Below are 17,245 nucleotides of genomic sequence, written 5' to 3'. Positions count from 1 at the left end.
ATCCATCTGATCAAATCCCAAAGGTTCCACATCAGAATTATGTTGTCAAAGAGAAAGAGAGAGAGAGGGGAAGGAATAGAACAAACACTGACACTGTTTAATTTCTGGGGGAAGATGGAGAGAAAGCATGGGCATAATAGCTCTTGGTAGCTCATAATCATTTCCTGAAGACAGAACCTATCACATCTGCTTACAAATATCCTTAAAATTTGAAGTTTGTGTATCGATACAGATACAGGTAGTAAACAAATGTCAGCACTAGCAGAGATCATTAGAGGTTTATTACAGTTAGTTTAACACCACTGAAGAAGAACTCTGTGTAAGCTCAAAAGCTTGTCTCTCTCACCAACAGAAGTTGGTTCAATAAGATATTATCTCTCCCTCATCTTGTCTCTCTAACACTCAAATCTGTAATTCAGCTAAGTATCCTGGTTGCTCAGGATGTTGCAGAATTGGGCCCAATACTGCTTCCAACTGTTTTCCCACTAAATGTAATGAAGCCAGCTCAGACCCTTTGTGCGTACAATCATATCACTAGATCTTTGTGCCTTTCTTGAGATGTTATGAACACCTAAAGCTCCTGTTTCAATCAGTGGAAGTTGCTGATGCCTGGTGCCTCCCAGGACCTGGTCCTTTGTGTTCCAATTGCTCATGAACAACTGTATGTGCTGTCTGCATACGTATTAACAGGCAGCATAAAAATGAGCATTAATAATCCTTAATTTTTCATTCATAGATTACAAGGTCAAAGGTGTCAAGTATCAGAGGGGTAGCCGTGTTAGTCTGGATCTGTAAAAGCAGCAAAGAATCCTGTGGCAACTTATAGACTAACAGACGTTTTGCAGCATGAGCTTTCGTGGGTGAATACCCACTTCGTCGGATGCAAGACTTGGGTATTCACCCACGAAAGCTCATGTTGCAAAACATCTGTTAGTCTATAAGGTGCCACGGGATTCTTTGCTGCTTTTAAAGGTCAAAAGGGACCACTGTGATCTTCTAGTCTGACCTCTTGCGTAATTAATTCCTGTTTGAATTACAGCATCTCTCTCAGAAAAACATCTATTCTTGATTTAAAAATTTACAGTAATGGAAAATCCACCACAGCCCTTGGTAAATTGTTCCAATGGTTGGTTAACCTTTATTTCCAACCTAAATTTATCTAGCATAAACTTCCAGACATTGGATCTTGTCATATCTTTGCTAGCTTAATGGAGAACAGAAATTTGATAATAGAGGGCTCTTCAAAGTACCTAAAGACTGTGATTGAGTCACCCCTTAACCTTCTCTTTGATAAACTAAATAGATTGAGCTCTTTCAGTCTGTCATATAATGCAGGTTTTCCATTCCTTTAGGATTTTTTCTGAACCTTTTCAAATTTACCTACATCCTTCTTTAATTGTTGACACCAAAACAGGACACAGTATTCCAGCAGCTGTCACAACACTGCCAAATACTGAGGTAAAATAACCTCTTTACTCCAACTCAATATTCCCCTGATATGCATCCAAGGATCATATTATCTCTTTTGGCCACAAGATCGCACTAGGAGTTTATGTTCAGCTGATTGTCCACCATGACCCTCCAAATCTTTTTCAGAGTCACTGCTTCCCAGGATAGAATCCTGAGTCTTCTAACTATGACCTGCATGTTTTGTTCCCAGATGCGTAATCTTACATTTGCTTGTATTGAAATGCATATTGTTTGCTTGAGCTCACCTTACCAAGTAATCCAATTCGCTCTGTATCAGTGACCAGGTCTCATGGCTATTTATCACTCCGCCAATGTGTGTGTCATCTGCAAACTTTATCAGCAATTATTATATGTTTTTTCCAGTTCATTGTTAAAAATGTTAAACAGTGTAAGGCTAAGAACCGATCCCTTATAATCCTACTAGAAACACACCCTCCTTGATGACAATTCCGTTTACAACTACATTTTGAAACCTATCAATTACGACTCTAATTTTCAACAAGTTTGCTGAAGATGCAGAATAAAATCCAGCTAACTCCCACCAACCTAAGCACTCTAATGAACCAATACCTGTAGCATCTAGTTCAAGAGTAGGCAACCTATGGCACGCATGCCAAAGGCAGCATGTGAGCTAATTTTCAGTGGTACTCACACTGCCCGAGTCCTGGCCACCGGTCCGGGAGGCTCTGCATTTTAATTTAATTTTAAATGAAGCTTCTTAAACATTTTAAAAACCTTATTTACTTTACATACAACAATAGTTTAGTATCAGAGGGGTAGCCGTGTTAGTCTGGATCTGTAAAAGCAGCAAAGAACCTGTGGCACCTTATAGACTAACAGACGTTTTGCAGCATGAGCTTTCGTGGGTGAAAAGCTCATGCTGCAAAACGTCTGTTAGTCTATAAGGTGCCACAGGATTCTTTGCTGCTTTAACAATAGTTTAGTTATATATTATAAACTTATAGAAAGAGACCTTCTAAATACATTAAAATGTATTACTGGCACGTGAAACCTTAAATTAGAGTGAATAAATGAAGACTCTGCACACCACTTCTGAAAGGTTGCTGACCCCTGATCTAGCTCTTGGGCTCCTCCATAGCTGAACAGCACCAATAATAGTAGAAACTTGTTTTGGTCAATAGAGCAGATGTATCTCAATTGCACACAAGGAAGCAAGTATAAAGACCAAGAAAGCAACATGTATTATTGACTATAACAACCTCAAACATCATCATATTAGATCATTTCTATCTACTAATCCTGTTGAAATTAACTACATTTGAGTTTTCCTTTGTCTTTTACAATGGTTAAAATGAAGAGCTGCCAGTTATAGTGCAACATTTACATGATGCGACTTACTACTGTCTATAGAATTATTACATCTTGTGAAGATTCCCTTCCTTCCACCATTATTTTAATCCAGGACAAAATATGTTGTATCTGAAGAATTTTGCATCATATTCTGATATCTTTACACACTGTTGAGTAGCATCTCACTTTGCAAGAAGTCCCCTAAATGTAAATGGGATTACTTTTGCAAGTAACTGTTCTCCAATCTGAGTAGAGGTTCACAATCTATCAACTCATGCTCCCAGGTAAGACTTACCTTCTTTCAGAGCTTTATCCATGTTATGAGAAATGACCACCCTCCTAGACTGGAGCGATTCATGTGCATTTCCAGACAAATGACTCTGAAATAAAAGAACATCTATTACCAAAGATAGAGGAATAAGCTGCATAAGAAAGAAGAGAAAAAATAAAGCCAAGATAATAGTAAAATTGCCGGCTTTTTACAAGACACTCCTGCTATCCAAATTATTAAAACAAAATCAATGGCATTTTCCTAAAAGGTTGAAATGGGCGCTTGAAGTGAGAATCTTATGACATATTGGGGTTTAAATTCTCTGATTTGCAATAATTCCATTATATTTGGTAAAGGGAATTGTCTCCTATTTACAATCTCATCAGTCAACAGTCGGACACTTGCCAGGTCCAGCACTCTAAGCAACTAAAAAAATGTTCTAGTAAACAGTGTAACATTTTTATAGATTTACAAAATCTCAGGAAGCAAAATTCCTGGACCAGAAGTTCCCTTGGATACAAAGATAAATGTTGCACCTTGGTACACCTCAGTGAGAGGCCAGTAGCAAACATTAAATCATTAGAACATTCTGTCAAACAGGTTTTGCTCAGCCCTGTGAAGCATTTTAAAACGTAAGCCCTTTAAATTTTCCAAAGCACTTTACAATTAAGTAAAGTGCTAGCCGTGAGCATCCATGACTACTTATTTTTAAGCTGCTTACCTAAATAGGCATTTTTTTAATTTTAAGATATTCGCCTCCATAGCAAGGATCGGCAACCTTTGGCACGCGGCCCACCAGAGTAAGCCCCCGGCGGGCCAAGCGGTTTGTTTACATGCAGCGTCCACAAGTTCGGCTGATCGCAGCTCTCACTGGCCATGGTTCGCCATCCCAGGCCAATGGGGGCTGCGGGAAGCGGCGGCCAGCACATCCCTCGGCCTGCAGTGCTTCCTGCATCCCCATTGGCCTGGAACAGCGAACCGCAGCCAGAGGGAGCTGCAATCGGCCGAACCTGCAGACATGGCAGGTACACAAACCACGTGCCAAAGGTTGCCAATCCCTGCTCTACAGCACCAAAGCAGGGATGGAATAGGACGTCCTCACTAGAGCGTGATTCTAAAAGTATGTCCAGAAGGAGCAGGCAGGATCTGCAATTCAGGCCTTGACTACATTGGAAGTGGTATGCAGCCACATTGCTGCCAAACTGACCTAACTCCAACAGAAATGGAGTTGCATTGATTGCAAACCAGACTAATTATGTTGACTTAAGCGCACAGATCTGTTAATGGGAGAGAATTTGTACACGGATGCAAGACAAAATATTTGCATTTGAGTCCCATGTTATTCCAGTACAATTTTTAAATACAGAAAAGGGTTCAGTCCCTTGCTGAAGACATAGCTCTTTAAAAATGTGCTACTGGTAAATGTAAAAGTTATTGAAGGAAGGGGGAAAATGTGCTAAAATCTTTCCTCTGAATCTGGGGAGAAGTCTCCCTTCCAAACACAAATGAAGTATTAGAACTTCTATCTGCCAAAACTGTAACCTGATTTTAAAAAAGAGTCCGACAGGTCAGTGCATTTTAGTGCAATTAATACACTTTTTTTCTTATGATGCATGTACCGTGTCTAGCACAACACACTTTTAATGGGTTCTTGATCCCCAATCAGAGCCTTTAGGTGCTACCATTATACAGTAATTCCTCGCTTAACATTGTAGTTATGGTCCTGAAAAATGCAACTTTAAGCAAAACAATGTTAAGCAAATCCAATTTCCCCATAATAATTAGTGTAAATAGAGGGGGGTTAGGTTCCAGGAAAAAAAATTTCACCAGACAAAAAACTATATATTATATAGATATACACACAGTATACGTTTTAAACAAACAGTTTAATACTGTTCACAACTATGATGATTGTGAAACTTAGTTGAGGTAGTGAAGTTAGAGGGTGGAAGATGGAGGGATATTTCCCAGGGATTGCCTTGCTGCTAAATGATGAACTAGCACTTGGCTGAGCCCTCAAGGGTTAACACATTGTTGTTAATGTAGCCTCTCATGAAGGCAGCACGAACAGGAGGGAGGAGAGACAGCATAGTAGACAGAGACAGACACACACCTTGTGCGTAGGAGAGAGAGAGAGAGAGAGAGAAATGCACACTGCCCCTTTAAGTAAGCTGATGCACTCTTAAGTGCATTGTCTTTTTTAAGTGGGTCAGGAAGTTGAGACAGCAGCTGCTGCCTCAAGTTCTCGCTGTCTCTCTCCATCCGTGTCCCCTCCCTGCTCTATATGGAGAACAAGCAGGGTGCAGGAGCAGGGGGGAAGGGGACACCCTGACATTAGCCCCCCTGTGACGGTGCCACCCATAAGGCTTTATGGAAACGTGTGTGTGTGTGTGTGTGTGTGTGTGTGTAAGTAACATAACTAGAATGTGTTTTATACTACATATGCCATGTAACATATCTCTGTAAAGGCCCTGATCTACTGAATATATTAATCGTATTTGTATGCATGTATCATTTTTGTATTAGAAGTTATGAATATTGGCTGCATTCTTGTTTGACTAAGTAGGCTGTAGTGAAGCAGTTGGTCAGCTTCCTGAGAAAAGACTATTCTCAGTATGTGCCCCATCAAGAAATATTAAGCCAACAATTAACTTGGAGACACCAGTCCACATCTGGACTTTCCCAGGAATGTGGCTTGGCTGGTAAGGAACTCAGTCATGCATGGACAGGTGACTTGCCCAGGTGACTCCAATACTCCATTTTGTAGCTGGAATTTGCACAAGAGAAAGTCTATTTAAGCCCAGGGGAGACCCCCTCCATTTTGTCTTCAGCTGGCTAAAGAGAGAGCCTCTCCAACCCCAAAGATACCTGAAAGAAACTGGAACAAAGGACAGTGACTGCAAGGGGTGTGAGTGATTGCTGGACCCAGATTAAAAGGAGATTAGTCTGTAAAAGGAAGCAGTCTGGAATTGGTGAAGATCTTATCTGTATTCAGTTTCTTACTGTATTAGACATAGACTGGCGTGTTTTATTTTATTTTGCTTGGTAATTCACTTTGTTCTGTCTGTTACTACTTGGAACCACTTAAATCCTACTTTTTGTATTTAGTAAAATCACTTTTTACTTATTAATTAACTCAGAGTATGTATTAATACCTGGGGGGGGGGGCAAACAGCTGTGCATCTCTCTCTATCAGTGTTATAGACGGCGTACAATTTATGAGTTTACCCCGTATACGCTTTATGCAGGGTAAAATGGATTTATTTGGGTTTAGACCCCATTGGGAGTTGGGCATCTGAGTGTTAAAGACAAGAACACTTCTGTTAGCTGCTTTCAGGTAAGCCTACAGTGGTTAGGGGATGTGATTCAGACCTGGGTCTGGGTCTGCAGCAGGCTAGCGAGTCTGGCTCAAACCAGGCAGGGCACTGAAGTCCTAAGCTGACAGGGCAAGAAGGCAGGGGCAGAGGTAGCCTTGGCACATCAGGTGGCAGCTCCCAAGGGGGGTTCTGTGATCTAACCTGTCACACACACACACCCCTTCCCCCCTACACAGCAAGCAGGAGTCTCTGGGAGCAGCTCCAAGGCAGAGGGCAGGAGCAGCACATGGCAATGGGGGGAGGAACAGTTGAACTGCCGATCGATAGCCTGCTGGTTGGCTGCAGCACAGGGAACTTAGGGGAAAGGGGAGCTGATGGGGGGCTGCCAGTCCACCCTGGTTACAAGCCCCCACCAGCTAGCTGCAATAGGCTGCTCTTCCTGCAATCAGTGGACAAAGCAGGTGGCTGCCAAACGACATTAGAAAGGAGCATTGCACAACTTTAAACAAGCATGTTCCCTAACTGATCAGCAACGTAACAATGAAACGTTAACCGGGGTGACTTTAAGCAGTGGTCCCCGATGCGGTGCCCGCAGGTGCCATGGCGCCCGCCGGGGCTTTTATGTGCACCCGCCTAGTGCCCAGCAGGGGAGAGAAGCTGCGGCCCCGCGCCTGCCGGAGACAGAGAACTGCAGGACTGCAGGCTGCGGGCGCTGGTGTTCTCTGTCCCCAGCAGGCGCGGGGACCACCTAGTGCCCAGCATGGGAGAGAAGCGGCTTCTCTCCGGCTTCTCTGGGGCTGCAGGCGCTGGTGTTCTCTGTCCCTGGCAGGTGCCGGGCCGCGGCTTCTCTCTGGCTTCGAAGCCGGAGAGAAGCAGTGGCCCCGCGCCTGCCAGGGACAGAGAACACTGGGGCTGCAGACTGCGGGCGCTGGTGTTCTCGGTCCCCGGCAGGCGCAGGGCCACAGCTTAAGCCGGAGAGAAACCGCAGCCCCACTCCTGCCGGGGAAAGAGAACTCCAAGGCTGCAGGCTTCATTCTATATTAAAGTAAGAATAATAAATATATTTGGACCAGCAGTTCAACAATGTTTTACTTTTTTAAAATAAATAAGATGAAAACTGTTTATGATATTTATTTTGTAAAAACTCCTTAATTTTTCTTACAGGTAGATAAAAAAGAGCAAATTCACATGCTAAGGTGAAAGAGTCATTGCTGAATAATTTAATTAATACCTTTTGCATGTACAATTACCCTTTTTATCTTATGGATTCATATATTATGTAATATTAAATATGATGTTTTTCATATTATTTAATGTACAAATACAAAATAAGCCTTGAAAAACTGTTGGTTGCTGCCACACTCTTCTGAAAACATGAATGTGCTACTGGCCACAAAAAGGTTGGGGACCACTGACTTTAAGTGAGGAGTTACTGTAGTAATAATTATATAAATCATAGCACCATCAATGAATTAACCTTACACTATTTCATAGAGTTCTTTCATATGAATGTCTCCTAGCACATAAAAGCTAGAATCATAACCAGGTAAGACGTTCCACAGATTTGGAACACCATATATAAGACGATTTCTCTTTCCCCTCAAGCAAAAAGGATAGTTTTGGACAGCTGAGGGTTTTCTAGACAGACATTCTCCTGAGCCTGAAAAATACTAACAAAAATATTTTTAGGATTATGACTTGTCACTTTTGAGACCATTTGCTTCACACAGCAAATTCATAATGCCAGTCATGGGATTACTTCAGGATTTCTGTGCCTTATTCACAGGAGGGAAATAAAATTATGCACAATCTCTCAATTTAAAAAGAAATGGGGAGAGAGTCCACTGCATAAAATATTCTACTTAAATTTCTAAAGAAATTTAACAGAGTGATACTTCAGAGGGTTCTGCAAACAAAAGCCATTCAAGTCTTCCACTAGGATCATTCTCTGACACACATACTTGCTTATATTAAATATTTGCATTGAGTATCTTTTTCCCTGTTCTAGAGTAGTAAGGATTCCAATGAAGCATTTGCCACAAATTTCTACATTCAAAACTAGTTTTAATGCAATCCAGAACAAAGGAACTAAAAATATTAAACACTTATTTTTGCCTCATATCATAGGACTTTTTCCTTCTTTTCAACTCAGTGCCTCCTTAACAAGGAGAGGAAAAGACATCAGCTCAATACTTTAAGAGTAGATCCCTTCCTGTAGCACGAATTACTCCGTATCACAGGCACTATAATCCAATATACACAATTCTACAAAGTGAGTTCACTGCACAATTTGATCCTTTCATATTTCAGTCTTAAAAGTCCTATGCTTAAACAGAAAGAGCAGTGCCTCCTTATTGACTGAGGGTAAGACTTCTGTTTGACAGGGTTTATTAATTTCATTTAGGTGGGGGGGGAGAATTTTCAGCTTTATGTAGATATCCAAAAAAAGGATCTCATTGTATGTACAGTTGAACCCTGTTATGTCGCTGGCCTAGGGGTTTGCCAAAAAGCGTTGAGATAACCGATGATCGAGATAAACAAAAACCAGGCGAAGCGGGGACCGGGTATGCGGGCCAGGCGGCAGGCGAAGCGGGGACCGGCGAAGCGGGGCCGGGCGGACGGCGAAGTGGGGACCGGGTAAGCGGGGCCGGGCGGGCGGGCGGCAAGCGGCGGGGACCGGGTATGCGGGCGGGCGGGCGGGCGGCAAGGCGGCGGGGCGGGCGGACGCGGCGGGGACCGGGTATGCGGGGCCGGGCGGGCGGGTGGCAGGCGAAGCGGGGACCGGGTATGCGGGGCGGGCGGGCGGGTACGCTGGGAACGCGGGGCTGGGAGCCGGGAGCGGGCGGCTGGGGACGCGGTGGGTCGGGGACGCGGGGAGCCGGGCGGCTGGGGACGCGGGGAGCGGGCGGCTGGGGAGCCGCGGCTGGGGGCAGCGGGAGCGGGCGGCTGGGGGCCGCGCGGCTGGGGACGCCCGGGAGCGGGCGGCTGGGAGCCGCGGCTGGGGAGCCGGGAGCGGGCGGCTGGGAGCCGCGCGGCTGGGGAGCCGGGAGCGGGCGGCTGGGGGGAGCGGCCGGGAGCGGGCGGCTGGGGACACGGTGGGTCGGGGCGCGGGGAGCCGGGCTCGAGATATTAGGGTTCGGCGAGATTAAAGAATCGACATAACGGATGAGAAACCCATAAGACAAAGAGGGAGTTTGGCGGTTCCACTTCTAAAACGTCGACTTAATAGGATTGGCAAGTTAACCGAGGTCGAGATAAATGGGTTCGACTGTACTTTACAGAGTAACATATTATATACTGGTACTTCACTCATTACAGTAATGAGTAATGTTCCCTAGTACACTTTAATATAGTACTGTTTCAAATAGCACTATGTTAAAGCACTTTAGGGAATCTTCAGTGTTCACCAGCAGGGTCTTCACCGACCAACATGTTAGTGCACTTTAGAAATCACACCTAGTAGTCTGCATTACTGCTCCACGTAGACAAGCACTTAGATACAAGTAACTATTTCCAAAGTTTTTCCAGTGTTTATTGGATAAAACATCAATTTGATTTTTTTTAATTAAACTGTGGTGTTCTATCTGTGTTTAGAGTTAAAACCTAGAAATCAAAAGCCCTTATTGTGGGGTACTTTACTGAAGCAACTGCAAACTCACTGTTTAATTCATAAAAATATATTTTACAGAATGTTATTGTTTATAATTTGCAAGTTTTATCTTCTAAATGGTAAGGAGTGCTTTGTTGAATCAAACATGGCCAACAAGAACTGAGAGACAGCGATATTCAGCAGCAAAATGTCTGAACAAAAGGGGTGATCAGGAGGAACTGGGTAAGAAATCACAAGTGACAAGGATGATAAAAAAACTTTTAAAAAATTATCTATTTGGTGGCACACTACACAACTATTAAAGGATGCAATGTAGATACATTGTATGGAAGCTGCACAGTATGCTGAATTTTCTTAGAAATACTGCAGAGTGACACAGGAATCTGTGTAGAAGGTCATCAACAATGCAGCAGTGCCACACCACACGCACAGGAAAATTAGCAATTTTTTCTATTACACTCATGCAATAAAATAAAACTAGTACAGAACTCAGAATACAATGTACATAATATACCTATACTTTGTGCAAAGCATTTTTCAATTTTAATCTATGAGGCAAAAGACTAATACACAAAAACCAATATCAAATGACTCATACCTGTTTGTGCTATCCAATATTGTAACTATTAACAAATCTTAGTTGTCAGTCTCATGATGTACATGAACATTACTACACTAGTACTGAACTGCGGTAATCAAGAGTTGTTGCTTCTAATAATGTTTTAGTAGATTTTCCGTGAGTTCAGCTTTAACTGAGAAGGATATATAATTTTCCTACTAGAAATACCTTATGAACAGTACTGAAGCATTTTTTCAGTCACAAAAGACGCACACAAACTTCTAAGAAACTTAAGATATTTTAAAATCAATTTTAGATGTTAAAGAAGTTATATATCAGTCACACTAAGGACTGGTCTACACACAGTTTTTGTATCACTTTAACTTTCAGTTTAGAAACAAACAGAGTTAAAACAGTGTAACCCCCTAGCTTGGTCACAGTTTGTGACACGGAGGCCATTTGACAAAGGGTCCCCTGTTCTTTGCAAACAACTCTAGCCTCAGACCCAATAAACCCATTACACCAAACAAACGTCTTGCAGGATATTCATAGGAGCAATATATAAGGTATCTACAGAACACTTGTAACTTGTCAAGATTCATAACCATTGCCAGATGTATGTACGTACAGGTAATATTTAAGAAATAATGTAATTATAGGGAAAGTATGCTTTATGGGCTTGGACTAAAACTTAAGTCACCAGGGGATAATATGCCTCAGTGATGGCCCACTCAAGTAGAGGGGGAAACCACCCCACCCTGGTTAGTCCGAGATGTAATCCATGATTCAATTGTCTACCCTTGTGCCATCCCATGACTTTCAGTGGAAAATCTTCATAGACAATTGCAAATAATTGAAACCACTTAGAAGTTCAAAAGGAACATTAAAACAGACAGGGAATTGGCCTGCATGTGAATAAAGACAACAGATTGTTTCACTATAACACCAAGTGAGGAAATGTACTCTGTATCCATTCACTGGGGAGACAGTTCCCACCCCTCAAGAATTCTCATGAAAATTTGGATCCTGGTTCCTATAAAGCCAGCCAGCTAGCTCTGCAATAGACTGAACTTTGGGAGGAGGGGACCTATTTTATTAGACAGAAAAGGTAACTATTAACAAGTATAGATTCAGATTTGCATCATATGATTTTGTTTTGTGTTGTAACCATTTGTTTCCATCACTCTCTCTTGTTTCAGGTTGAAGCTCTATTCTTTCTTAAACAAACCTACTTTTGTTTTATGTTTTAAGTGCTGTGCGGTTTACTGGAATGGTGGTTTAAGGTAAAACTAGTAAACTGGGCTACACTGCCCCCTTGGGAGCAGAGGATCTGAGATTTCTGTAAATAGCCAGTATCAGGGGCTGCATATCACAGGGGAACATTTCAAAGGGACTCAGGGATTGGGTGCACCTATTGTTAACCTGCAAGGCAAAGACAGGGCTGCCACAGCCCCAAGGAGAGGGCACAAAAGGCTGTTGGTGTTAGGGAGCTGACACCCAGCCAGACACAAGCAAGACTCCCTCACAATAGAGGCAGGAGGTAACAAAGTGAATCACAGGCCTGGGTGCTCCGAGAACAGCTATACCAGGGAAAAGAGTGCTTATATTGGTATATCTTATTTCCATACATTTACAACATAACTGTGTCCATGCTAGGGGACTGTACTGTTTTAACTGTATTGGTTTCTAAACTGATGGAGCTGAAGTGATACAAATAAATAAATAAAAGCAGATAACCAAGCCCTAGCTTCTACAACTAGGAGTTTCCAACAATAACAACTTTATAGAAAGTTTAATTAAAATTGTATCAAATTAGACAGACAGGACTACTCAGTTTGAGAAAAAAAAATGTTTTGAATGTACTATCTTTCCCCATATCCTGTGATTATTTCTAATTTGTCTAAGTAATGTTAGCATTTCAATGCTTGTTTACAAAGCAATAATCCTTTTTCATCCATTAGTGGTTCTATTACATGTTTAATATGAAAAAAAAAGCCCTCAGAATCAGAGCAAATGTTTGTGCACAATTTCATAAGAATAACGATGAGTTAACAGAGGATTCCCTGCCTACAGAATAGCCCCATGCTCATGGGCGCCAACTTATATGGGCTCGTGGAGCTAAAGCCCCAGGAATATTCAAAATCAGGGGCTCTACTCCACCAATATTTGGAGCTAGGTTTCGCCCCTTTAAATCCCAGCCGCCGCCGGGAATCAGAGGGCTCTGGGCTGCCTGCAACCGCGGGGAGCCCAGAGCCTTTTAAATCCCAGCCGCGGCAGGGAATCAGAGGGCTCTGGGCTGCCCGCTGCGGCGGGGAGCCAAGAGCCTTTTAAATCCCAGCCGCAGCCGGGAATCAGAGGGCTCTGGGTTGCCCGCTGCGGCAGGGAGCCCAGAGCCCTTTAAATCCCAGCCGCGGCTGGGAATCAGAGGGCTCTGGGCTGCTGGCAGCAGCGGGGAGCCCAGAGCCCTTTAAATCTCAGCCGCGGCTGGGAATCAGAGGGTTCTGGGCTGCTGGCAGAAGCGGGGAGCCCAGAGCCCTTTAAATCTCAGCCGCGGCTGGGAATCAGAGGGCTCTGGGCTGCCCGCTGCGGCGGGGAGCCCAGAGCCCGCTGATTCCCGGACGGCTGATAAAGGGCTCTGGGCTCCCCGCAGTTGCAGGCCGCCCAGAGCCCTTTAAATCACAGCCGCGGCTGGGAATCAGAGGGCTCTGGGCTGCCTGCAACCGCGGGGAGTCCAGAGCCCTTTAAATCCCAGCCGCGGCCGGGAATCAGAGGGCTCTGGGCTGCCCGCTGGGGCAGGGAGCCCAGAGCCCTTTAAATCTCAGCCGCGGCTGGGAATCAGAGGGCTCTGGGCTGCCCGCTGCTGCGGGGAGCCCAGAGCCTTTTAAATCCCAGCCGCGGCCGGGAATCAGAGGGCTCTGGGCTGCCCGCTGCGGTGGGGAGCCCAGAGCCTTTTAAATCCCAGCCGCGGCTGGGAATCAGAGGGCTCTGGGCTGCCTGCAACCGCGGGGAGCCCAGAGCCCTTTAAATCTCAGCCGCAGCTGGGAATCGGAGGGCTCTGGGCTGCCCGCAGGGGCAGAGAGCCCAGAGCCCTTTGAATCCCAGCCGCGGCGGCTGGGATTTAAAGGGCTCAGGGCTCCCCGCGGCTGCCAGCAGCTTAGAGCCCTTTGAATCCCAGCCCCTGGCTGCTGATTGCCCCCTCCCCGGACCCCCACCCCCTATCTAAGTACCACTGGTCCTTGTCCGCCATTACCCACTCCCGAGACAACTGCCCCTTGGGACCCCAGCCCCTATCTAAGCCTCCCTTCTCCTTGTCCCCAACTGCCCCCTCCTGAGACCCCACCCAACTTCCCGCCAGGACCCCACCCCCTACCTGTCCCCTGATAAACCCCCTGGACTCCCATGCCTATCCAATTGCTGCCTGTCCCCTGACTGCCCCTCCGAACCTCTGCCCCATCCAACCCCCCCTGCTCCTTGTCCCTTGACTGGCCCCTGGAACCACCTACCCCTTCTCCAACCTTGTAATCTTGTGGCACTGACGCATTGTAGCTTCATTTTATATCGGCTTACAGGGCGGGAGTGGGAGGGGCACCACCATTTTGGGCCCCACCAAAAATTATACAAACCTGCCGCCTATGCCCATGCTCTCCTCCTTTATGAGAATGTATGGAAAGAAACGATCAGCCCTCAAACCCAAAGGTCCCAGCAAATTCAAGACCTGAAGGATCTGAATAGGTTAAGGTTTGGGAAAAACCCAGGCCTCAACTCCACAGATCATGGACCCCAGCTTAACCTACTACAGAGAAAATCCCTCTGCATTTATCTCCAAGCCTTTTGACCTCAAGCCTCCTTCTACAGCAAAGACACTGTGTTCTGATTCCTTTAATGGGAGGGACAGAAGAACACAGAGAAGGAATTCTGCTTTAATCAGCATTAATTCTGCTCCTTTTCCACTATGCTGGGTGAGCATTCTCTTTGGGGAAATACAGTACAGAATGGCTGCCCCTAGGATCCTCTGCTTCCATCATCACACCTTCTTTATCCACATGACCCATGGACCATGCAGCTATTTTGTGAATAACACATAGCCAGCCAAGCCAGACCAGAGGAGAAGGAGGAGGGAGAAAGTGTGTAATTGTCTTTTCCGCTGGTAATTTCTTCTGTGGGTTTGCTCCCCTTTGCAAATCACAGGGTGACAAAAATCAAGTAATAATAAGAGGCCCAAAACAAGTTTCTCTCTAGAACCTTTATGACTGATCAAGTGTTTCAGAGAGAGCATTCTAAATTCCAAGGCATATCCTGAATACACAATCCAAATGGGGATTGTTTTTCACTGGGCTTCCAACAGAGTTTTGGTCCCAAGTTTGTGACTTCCCTGCCAAAGATCTGGATAGTGATAATCTGGCCATCCCAGCACTTGGCCTCCTAAATTACTGAAGCAATGTGGCTTTCACTTGTCAAGAGAGAAGCTGCTCTTTCCTTATGTTCTCTCTGTCAGTCATAAAATACTTCTTTTAAAATGAACACACACCCCCAAAACCAACATGATTTCTGAAAACAAATATTAAATGTCTAAATAATATTATCCAAATGAACTGCCAGGCAAGCTGTGAGACAGAGATAAAGATGACAAAAGAGGATACATGAGATGGCAAAGCAAGACAACAAGGAAGTCTTTCAATGTGTCTAACACAAGAAAGCTGCATGCAAGTCTGAAGGCCACTCTATCACCAAGGAGTCATGGGAGCAAATAAATAAGATGGAGTTTCCAAAAGAATTTAATTTCGTTGCATCAGCCTTCACTGAAGAAGAAGTTACGATCCCAAGGTTACATTTTGCAACTCATCAAGGCATAATCCTGTCAGATTTTTAGTTCTAAGGAAAGTGCCATAAATCCCCAAGGGCAAAGAGTATTCAACAGAGCTGTAAAAGAAAATAATAACAATTATTACTTAGCAGAGCTATCAAAATCATAGCCCCAATTCTGCAAGTGGAACTCCCATTGCAGGACTGGATCTATGTAATATAACCTTAGAAATCTAGAAATACTTCTGAAGATTGGCAGATGGTATGATGGCAGCTTTTTTTTTTATTTAATGAATTATGCATTAATAAGATTCACTTCAGCATTAGGAAAGTTAGCTGACTGCATCATTAAAGGGAGATTAACAAATCACTTAAATAAGGACAAACTAGCACATCTCCAGATGTCAAAATGCAGAGGAGAAACTGGTGAGCAATCTTGAACAAGGACAGTCCAGAATTCTTGGTTTCTGAAATCAGAAGTCCTATGATCAAAAAGCAGTGGTGACAGAACAGCAAACGGCATATTCTCAATATGGACAGAAGTGGATAGAAGGACACCTTAAGGATCAGTGATTTTCTATATCTCTCTGAAGGATCAGGGGGAGGGGGGATAAATTAGGCTTCAGCAGGTAGATTTTGCAGAAAAAACTAATTTTTAGGATAAGTATGGATGTTTCTGAATAACATATACGAACCTAACCAAAAGATGCATAGGATGCTGTTCCTGCCATTCCACATTGTGCCCAGCTCTCCCTCCCCCATCTAGTGACTGTGATCACATTTTAGAAAAGAGACCTACACGCAAAGGTGTACCTCTTCTGATGGCTGCTGTGGCTCCTGCCATTTACCATTCCAACCCCCACATTTGATTCTCCCCATCAGAAGAGGGAAGAATGCTCAGCTTTCTACACCATATCAAATGATTGGTCTAGGGCGGCTGCCAGCTATCCTGTCTGATCCACAAGGGACTATTCGCTATTTTCCAATAATCTCTCTACTGATTTTTCTACAATTTAAGTAATAAAACTCATCTTCCCGGACCCCAGAAGCTCCAAAGACTGGGCGGTAGTTAGGTAGTCTGGGGAGGAAGAAATGCAATTCTTCTTTTCTTGCACAAGGGACGCATGTGCATAACATTATCCATTATACCTAAATTCCATATGGACTGAAAGAAAAGCTGACCACCTCAGAATGTGAAACAGAGCCATGTAAATCTCAGCCAGAATAACTGTATGAAAATAGTTTTGAAGAAGGAAATCCTGCTAAGTATATGTGAACGATATTTTCCTAAAATAAGTTCAAAACAAAAAAAGTGACTAACTATATCAGGTTTAAATTTTCAAGAGACGCTCAATGCTGGGCATGTGTGTACATGAGAATATTTTTATGTGCTTTAAAACTGTAAAACAACTAATCTCCAGAATCTGGGGGTGATGTTCTGATCAATACATATTTTTTGCTGGAAAACATTTTTATTCTCCTTTCTGTTAGTTCAAGTTAGATTAAATAAACCACTCTCTATAAAGGATCGTTCATATCAACTAAATGTACAGTCACTGACTCTAATAAGCATCTCATCCATCTTAGTTTTGGTATTTCTCAAAGTGAGTGTGGCAACTCAACCCACTAATTAAGAGTCATTAAAGTGACTCGGTATCAAAACACAATTTAGAAAGGAAAAAGAGCACTACTGTGGCCTCCCAGTTCCTGGCAAATAGTTCACAGAGCTACATTAAGAGAAACCTGTGAACACACAAGTTTATTTTTCCCCCTTTCAGTTATCCATTCAAGGGACTTTTTTAAAATCAGTCAAAATTATCTCTTACACTATTAACACAAATTAGTACATCTGATTAACCCAAGGCATTGCGAAATACAGGGCATGTTTGTGTTTGGTAAGTAAA

General features: G+C 43.8%; 1 protein-coding gene across 1 annotated transcript in view; it reads right to left on the bottom strand.

The window, feature by feature from the left end:
- SNX25 (sorting nexin 25) overlaps positions 1-17,245 on the bottom strand; it is a 158,697-nt gene that overhangs the window by 138,411 nt on the left and 3,041 nt on the right. The window contains exon 2 of the mRNA XM_039542197.1: positions 3,077-3,161. Coding sequence (XP_039398131.1) covers positions 3,077-3,161 — 85 coding nt within the window. The remainder of the gene's footprint in view (positions 1-3,076; positions 3,162-17,245) is intronic.

This window comes from Mauremys reevesii, linkage group 5, assembly GCF_016161935.1.
Source record: "Mauremys reevesii isolate NIE-2019 linkage group 5, ASM1616193v1, whole genome shotgun sequence".
In the NCBI taxonomy this organism is placed as follows: Eukaryota; Metazoa; Chordata; order Testudines; family Geoemydidae; genus Mauremys; species Mauremys reevesii.
Note: the sequence above shows the minus strand (reverse complement) of the source record. Positions and strands in the feature narration are given on the sequence as shown.